This window comes from Priapulus caudatus, unplaced genomic scaffold (assembly GCF_000485595.1).
Source record: "Priapulus caudatus unplaced genomic scaffold, Priapulus_caudatus-5.0.1 Scaffold125, whole genome shotgun sequence".
Lineage (NCBI taxonomy): Eukaryota > Metazoa > Priapulida > Priapulimorpha > Priapulimorphida > Priapulidae > Priapulus > Priapulus caudatus.
The window spans coordinates 233,480-242,339 of NW_014577186.1; the positions used below are offsets into that span (position 1 = coordinate 233,480).

The 8,860-nt window shown below is 50.4% G+C and overlaps 1 protein-coding gene across 1 annotated transcript in view; it reads left to right on the plus strand.

Moving 5' to 3' along the window:
• Window positions 1-6,967, plus strand: part of LOC106805714 (putative pectinesterase/pectinesterase inhibitor 28) — a 19,155-nt gene extending 12,188 nt beyond the window's left edge. The window contains exons 2-4 of the mRNA XM_014807417.1: window positions 1,668-1,737; window positions 1,905-1,948; window positions 6,819-6,967. Coding sequence (XP_014662903.1) covers window positions 1,668-1,737; window positions 1,905-1,948; window positions 6,819-6,967 — 263 coding nt within the window. The remainder of the gene's footprint in view (window positions 1-1,667; window positions 1,738-1,904; window positions 1,949-6,818) is intronic.
• The last annotated feature ends 1,893 nt before the right edge of the window (window positions 6,968-8,860 follow it).

Here is an 8,860-nt window from a genome sequence, read left to right on the forward strand (position 1 = left end):
AGAGAGAGAGAGAGAGAGAGAGAGAGAGAGAGAGAGAGAGAGAGAGAGAGAGAGAGAGAGAGCGATGCGCGGTAAAAGGACGGCAGGCTATGAAGAGAGCAAATATCAGGCGCTGCTATAAGGAACCGTGCCTGCCTCGCGATCGCGTGTTGATCTTCGCTTCTACAATCGACTCAGATTTACGATATCTCGCCTAAATTGTTATTTGCACTTTAATCAATGTTTGCCGGACAAATTGGCGATATCCGCTAGGAGCGCAGCGTTCGCATGCGAAGCCGGTCAGTAGAATAAATCATGACGAAGGCAGCGCCATTGTGTGAGAAAAGTGTTCGCCTAGCCGACATTGAAATTGGCCTTCAATCAAGCGGTCAACTACCAAAATTCGCCATTTAAATGCGTTTATTGAACGCGATGAGAGCAAGGCAACGGTGTGGCGGATCTGGAGATACACATCGAAAGTGGCGTTACAGTCGCATAATCTATTTCGCATCAGACATGTTTTAAACCGAATGCCTTCCTTTATATCCCCCATAAAATATATGCGCATGAAGTCTACAAAGAGGATATTTAAATAGTATGCTGCATAAGTTATTGAGTGATTCGCTTTCGTGTTTGAATGTATCAAATTCGAAAATAGCTGCGAATAATTCCAATGCGCTTGCACAGTCAACTGCGTAATAATGTATATTTAAACTATTGCCCTGTATACACAAGAATATTGCCAATGAACCCTATCATATAACAAGTCACTGTATCGACGGTAAAAAATTTTACCCGCGACAATAACTCATATATATATATGTAGGATTATATCAAGAGTTCATAATAGAACCTTTTCTTTATAATGCTTCTTTATTATTTTTATTAATTATATCTTTATTAATTATTTTTCTTTTATAATAGAGAATTTTCTATTATGGACTCTTGATTATATACAACTAATATATTGCGAGGTGTAAGCTACGTTGAAGAGATTAGATACGATGATGATGATGATGATGATGATGATGATGATGATGATGATGATGATGATGATGATAATGATGATGATGATGATGATAATCATGATGATGATGATGATGATGATGATGATGATGATGATGATGATAATGATGATGATGATGATGATAATGATGGCGAATCGGATTCTCTCTGTACACTTACATGCCCTTCTGTAAGCCACGGGTAGAACAGGGAATCTAACGAGCCGTAATTCCCTAGCTTTTCTTAAGAAGCTAAATATATTGTGTTCAGCACTGCCTCGGCCCACAGCCAGCGACCTGCCCCCTATCGTTTGTAGTCTTTGTAATACTTCCCGTGTCAGCAAACTCCGGCACAAAAAATAAACAACTGGATTAAATTTAAATTGTAGCGGCACCGTCGCAGAATAAATCGTGTACATGGTCATTGCAATTAGCAGTATCGCCTCTATTTTAATCCTATAATTGTAACTGTCAGGCAGACTTATGGCAAATATTAAATAAAGATGTCATTTCCGTCTCGAATTGTACCCTTAATCCTCAAACGACGTCGTTGGTTTTTTTTCTCAGTCTCGTTTTGCCGCGATGAGCGTGCATGCATGCGCATTTGTTTCGCGTTGGTGGCGATGACCATGTCTTGTGGCAGGTGCATGCGCGCACACAAGACACGATGAGCGTTGGTGAAAGCGACAGCGCCGCTGTACGCCCCACACCCGGGTAGCGTCGATGGTGGTAATCGCTCCAACGCACCATTATCTCCTGATTAATAGACAACTCGTCTTTCAGGCGATCGCGCGGACGTTTCGCGGAGCAGCGACTCGGGGGAGAGTCGGAGGGGGGGGGACAGTCGCGTTCGTTCTACGTTCAGCGCGCTGGGCGTTCGCGGAACGATCGTGCTATATCTGCAAAATCTCGCGCCCATAGCTGCACGTACTACGTCATTCAACGCATGCTCGGCGCTCTGGCTGGTTGGAGATGGACGCTGATAACAAAGCCCGGCGGCAGCGCTCACTACAGCGGCCAAAAAACATTCATCGCCGCCGATAGCATCGCTGCCGTACAATTTCATTGCCGCGCAATTTTGTTTATTAAATTCAAACTACTCTATTATCGACCCGAGAGTTAAATCGATTTCTAATGACGACTACTCGTAGGTAATAGCCCAGGCGCGCATCACGCAAGCGCGAGACATCGCAGGCGTGCATTATAGATGCAGAGCCGCAATAGAAGCGGTCCTCTGACGCGCAGAGCCGCCGCCGCCCGCGCGATCAACGCCTCGGAGTGGCCACGATGCTCAGACGGGGACAGTGGTGGCAGGTATATAAGATGCGGCAAAGGCGACGTTCGGCGAAAACGCGGTCCGTGAGAAAATACGGAGGCGCTTACAAAGCGGGCGAAGATGGTCGCCGATAGCAGATTATTATCAGCTTAATCACGACGTCGCCTGCAGTCGGGCCCTAATAAACTCTAAATTACTGCAAATTAATGTCTTTGCCTACGCTCGCATTTGTTTGCCTTTGTCGCTACTGTATATCTTCGTGAAGGCCGGTACGGCACCTTTGTGTCGACGACAATGATATGTCACCCGCTGTTATAATAGGCAGAGCGAAATCCCTCCGTCCGTCTTCTTATTAGGAAGACAGCTTTGCCCGCGCGCAGCACAATAGTGGGCTGCACCTTGCGCAGCGGTTCGCCCTAAACAGTATTGAATGACGATGTTTTACCGGGCGCCGTGTGTCCTGTTTTGACGCCGTAGCAGACGACTGTGTCCGATCACGTGATCGGGTGCTACTTACCTGCGGTTTTTAACGCGATTATGTTACGGCGAGTTGTCGAGCAGAGAAAGAGAGAGAGAGAGAGAGAGAGAGAGAGAGAGAGAGAGGGAGAAATAGTCAGAAAAAAGCGGGTCGTATCAAGCATCCTCCTTTTATCGTGAAGTATCCGCTAATTTCTATCCATAACGATATTTGTACGCGCAAGAGACGCACCAGAGGTTAAGTGTACGATTTACGCAAGGCGCGGTGTTTTAACATTCATCCAAAAAAACATCCTCGCACGGGCGACAAAAAACACGCGCACTTTCAGTCGCCGACTTTTATTTAATCCATTCAAAACATGCCCCATTAATTTTATGGATTATACGGTTTGTTCTTTCTAGCTCGTTCCGTCAGACCGGCGAAACAAAACACGATATAAGCTGGCGGTTTATTACGGCGCCGCTATTCACGGGGCGGCCTGTTTCCGTAATCTCTAAATTTCCTACTTACTGCGTAACTCGTCGAGGCTGAGAGCTTAATTCGCTGTCTTCTCGCGTATATACGTCGTCGTTGCCGCTTGCGCTGTTTTCAAATTCGCAGTAACGCCGTGCTCGTATATATTAATATGGTTATGACAATATAATCCGCCTAGCCTGCGTTGACATGCATGAGAGAGAGAGAGAGGGATTGTACACCCCTTCCCCCACTCTAGTAGTACACATGACATACAAACGCATATTGCATGACTCCGCACTTTTACAGTTAAAGTTCAAAACAACAGCGTCGATATTATAGACAGCCGCTTTGTTCGAGTGGAAACAGCGACGCGACGAAAATAATTGAAAACATTCTTGTAATTTTAGCTAGCTCTATACAGTACGTCCTTGTTGAATGACACCGAACGAGTTTCGTTTAATAACATTTGTATTGCTAAGTAAAGTCGGCAACCACCGTATGATGCTATAATATATATATCCTCCTTATGGTAATTTTCCGCCCGTGGTCTGTAAATTTACTTCCGCCGTCTTCATTAAAATCAACAGCTCTCGCGAAAACTTGCGGAATGCGCGCTGAAATATTGTGAATGGCCGTTCGTCAAGCGCTCACTGCAAAACACTTACATCGCATCTGTCGCTCAGTTTTGTGCTTTATTACGATTATCCGCGAGCACGGGTTGCCATTTTTACGATATTAGAAGAGCCGCCGGCGGAAAAAGCTCAGTTCTCATCGATTGGCTCAAGCCGTTTCCTATATGCTTTTCTAATAGACACTGACTACACCTCCGCGAGTATCATTGACTGCGTTGCCAATTCGCAAAGCGTATTTAATTTTATAATTGCGCGGCAGCATGGAGAGATTGGACAGACAATACGGACGGGAGTTCAGCAGGAAGTTTACCGTATAGTGTATACCGTATAGCGGTATACGGTTCATCAAACAAGCTAACCTAGACGATCGTTCACGCGCTGCTGTACTTATACGTGTAAAAGCGAGGCGTGTGCTCGCTAGCACGTCGGATAGAACATCATCAGCAAACAAGCGTCTAATGAAAATCTAGATATGTGTCTTCTAACGCGGTGAGTTGACGCGCAAAGATCTCGGTCGCCTCTCGCCGAAGTAATTTGTGTGCGTTGCGTACGGGCAACAGTCGTCGGCGGGAAATGATGAGCGACGATCGAAACCAACAGTCGTGTGGATCGCGCATCGTGATAGTATTTTTCGTTACTAATGGGTTTAATTTTGGAGCACACATTTAATTTAATGCTGAATGCTTTATTGAAGCACACATATAGCCCGCGCGCATATTTATAACCAATGAATTCAGGGCTAGCCGCATCCGTTGGATTTCTTGATATTATAAATCATTCGTATAATTTGGCTAATCTTTATGTCAGCGGTGCACTATAACACTATGCATTTGGGCAGTATCCAGTATTTAGAATATCATCGCGATTAACACGAGCGATTTCACGTGCGCTCAGACACGAAGACTCAGGTTTGCACTCTGCACACGCGCACACGCACAAGCAATGCACACGCGCGGGCACTAACTGACGTGCGTGCACACGCAAGCACGTACAGGCGCACGCAAACATTTACGTGCATGTGCCATGAATACAAGGCCACGTAAACATAACAACGAGTTTGATTTTGCAAATGTTTCATTTGTAAATAGCGTAATACTGAACAGCCTCGACCTGTCCGGTTACGAGGTTTGCCTCCATCAACTTACATGCATGGTTTGAGGCAATTTGTTAAACAGTTTAATCGAATACAGTATGATTTCAGGTAATCTATAATTTATGTATCGCTTAATCTTGGTTCGGAATCGTTAAATAATCTTGTTATAATTTTTCATACTTAAAATTGTAATATTACTATTGTCGTCACACGTCTTTCGTCCTGATTATTTATTTAATCGTAGATTTGTGTGTTTACATCGTGTGTGGTTTTAATACCACCACCACCAACAACAACACCAATACTACCATCGCCGCCGCCACCACCACCACCACCACTACCACAACCACCACCAGCACAACCACCACCACCACCACCACCACCACCACTACCACTACCACTACCACCATCACCACCACCACCACCACCACACCATTCACACCCCACCACCACCACCACCCCCAACCACCAGCAGCCAGCAGCCCACAGCCAGGCACAACACCAACACCACCACCACCACACCTAACCACCCCCCCCCCATTACCACCACCATTATCACCACAACCACCACCGCCGCCACCACCACCACACCACCCCACCACTACCACAACACACACACCCACCAACAACAAACAACAAACAAACAAACAACAACAACAACAACAACGACGACACAACAACAACACACATACCCAGCCGCCACCACCATCACCTGCACAACACCAACACTCCGCTTGCCCACCACCAGCACCAGCACAACCACCACCGACGCCTCGCCGGTTCGCCACCGCACCCACATCCACCACCCCCCCAGCAGCCAGCACCACCCACGCCCCAGGAGCAGCGAGCCACCACCCACACCCTCAGCAGCACCCCCCCCCACCATCCCCCTAGCAGCAGCACCCACCCACCCCATCAGGCAGCAGCCACCATAACACAGCAGCAGCACCACCCCACTCCCCATCAGCCAGGCACCACCATCCCCCGAGCAGCAGCACCACCATCACCCCCGCAGCAGCCACCACCCCCATCGCAGCACCACCATCCCCCCAGCAGCAGCACCACCATCACCCCCAGCAGCAGCACCACCCCACCCCATCAGCAGCAAAACAACCATCCCCCCAGCAGACACACGCATATCCACCCCAGCAGCAGCACCACCATCACCCCCAGCTACAGCACCTACATCACCCCCAGCAGCAGCAGCACCCCACCATCAGCCCAGCCAGCACCACGGCCACCATTACCTCCACAGCTAGCACCACCATCACCCCCAGCAGCACCACCATCAACCCAGCAGCACTCACACCACTATCACCCCAAGCAGCAGCACCACATCACCCCCATCCAGCCAGCACCACCTATCACCCCAGCTAGCCGCAGCACCCCACCATCCACCCAGCAGCACCACCACCATTACCCACAGCAGCAGACACGCATCACCACTCATTCACGCCCACAGCCACACCCTCCACCCAGCTACACCACACCACCCATTACCCCAGCAGCAGCACCACCATCACCCCCTAGCAGCAGGCACCACCCCACCACCATCCCATCAGCAGCTCACCACACACCATTACCCCAGCAGTCCAGACCACCATCACCCCCAGCGCGCAGCAACCCACCACCAGTCCCCAGGCAGCAGCACCACACCATCTCCAGCAGCAGCCACATCACCCCCCATCAGCAGCACCACCCATCACCCCAGCAGCAGCACACCACACCCACCGCCAGCAGCACCACCACCCACCCACACCCCAGAAGCAGCACCACCACCACCCCAGAAGCAGCCACCCCCCCCCTCCCCACCCCCAGCAGCGAGCACACCATTCACCCCCAGCAGCAGCGAGCAGCCACACCCCACCCTCCCAGCCAGACCACCACCATTCACCCCCAGGAGCAGCCACCATCAACGCCCAGCAGCCAGCCCAACCCACCACCCCCAGCAGCAGCCCACCATCACCTCCAGCAGCAGGCCCCACACTACCGCCTAGCAGCAGCACCACCATCACCCCCAGCAGCAGCACCACCATCACCCCCAGCTAGAGCCGACCACCATCCCCAGCAGCAGCACCAGCCATCACCCCCAGGCAGCAGGCACCACCACCACCAGCAGCAGCACACCCCACCATCACCCACAGAAGCAGGCAGCACCATCACCGCCAGCGAGCAGCACCACGCCCACCGACACCTCAGCAGCAGCAGCACACCCAGTCCATCACCCCAACAGAGCACCACCACCACCCGCAGCAGCCACCATCACCACCCGATTACCCAGTCAGCAGCACCCCACCACCCCAGCAGCAGCACCACCCCACCACACCCCAGCAGCACACCACCATCACCCCCAGCCAGCGCAACCACCCACCATTCCCCCGCCAGCAGCACCACCCCACCTCAGGAGCACACCACCTCACCCCAGCAGCACCACCCCACCACCACCAGCAGCGCACACCACATCACCCAGCAGCAGCACCACCCCACCATCACCCCACAGCAGCCACCACCACCACCACCAGCATCAGCCACCGCCATCCCCCCAGCAGCCACCAACCCACCCTCAGCAGCAGCACCACCCACCCTCAGTAGCAGCACCACCATCATCCCCAGCAGCACCACCACCATCACCCCCAGCAGCACCACCCCACCACCACCAGCAGCAGCACCACCATCACCCCAGCAGCACCACCACCACCATCACCCCCAGCAGCAGCACCACCATCACCCCCAGCAGCAGCACCACCCCACCATCACCCCAGCAGCAGCCCACTCCCCCCACTACCGCTGCTACTGCCATTGCTACTGGCTTGCATACAGTTTAATTGAAAGATCTTATCGTTCGGCAACATTACTTTATAGAGGCATGTAGGCATATATGTATATACATATCTGTCGACAATAATTGAAGCGAAATAGATTGTATCAAGCGTGCATAAACTATTTATGTGGTCATGATTTTATCGAAATTATGCAAAGTGATGTAGGCAACTAAATTGTGCTTAACCTTGTAACCACACAGGCTGCGCGGTGCGTATTAGCACGAATTCGTAAATCAAAACGTAGAGAATACAGAGCGGAATATAACGTGTTATAACCACGTGGGGGATCGTTCAGCTTTGGCGAACAGTACACGCGCATATGGGCCCGCGGGGCCACAGATAGCAGGGATCTGTTGCAGTTGTCATTGGGGGATGCTTTAGGAATGCAGTCAGATAAATGATAAACAGCTATAGATTATGTAGTTGAGCGGCGCTGTTGAGGCATTGAAACGGTGGAGAAGATGGACATCCCCTGACACGAGTGCCGCTACCACCGTATCATTAGAAGCAAAGCGAGAAGGCTGATGGAGAAGGTGCCGAGCGTACATTTGTCCCGGTTTACCGATCTGATCTGATACTGTTGGATGTCGCGTGGTTGTTTTTGTTGGTGTGTTGACAGCTCGCGAATCATTGTAGTTGCCTGTCGTAGGTAACTGTCGGCAGCTGCTGCATACCGTCAAATAATGTCAACTACAATAACGTCAATGGCTTCCTCTCTATTGCCGTTGGCCCCCGCACTATTGTTGTTGTCGCTGGCACTATTGTTGTTGTCGCTGGCACTATTGTTGTTTGCTACCGCTCTCTTGTTGTTGGCTACCGTAGTACTGTTATTGCCTTGTCTACTACTGTTGTTTTCTTGTGTACTACTGTGGTTTTCTTGTGTACTATTGTTGTTTTCTTGTGTACTACTGCTGCTGGCTGTCGCAATACTGTCGGTCCATGGCCCCCGCACTAATGTTGTTGGCCCTTTAGTACTATTGTTGTTGGCCTCCGTACTACTGTAGTTGGCTACTGTGCTACTGTTATTAAGTACTGTGCCACTATTGTTGACTGTCATACAGCTGTTGTTGGCTATTATTATCACCCGCTATCCTGTTGTTGGCTACTATCCCACTGGTGT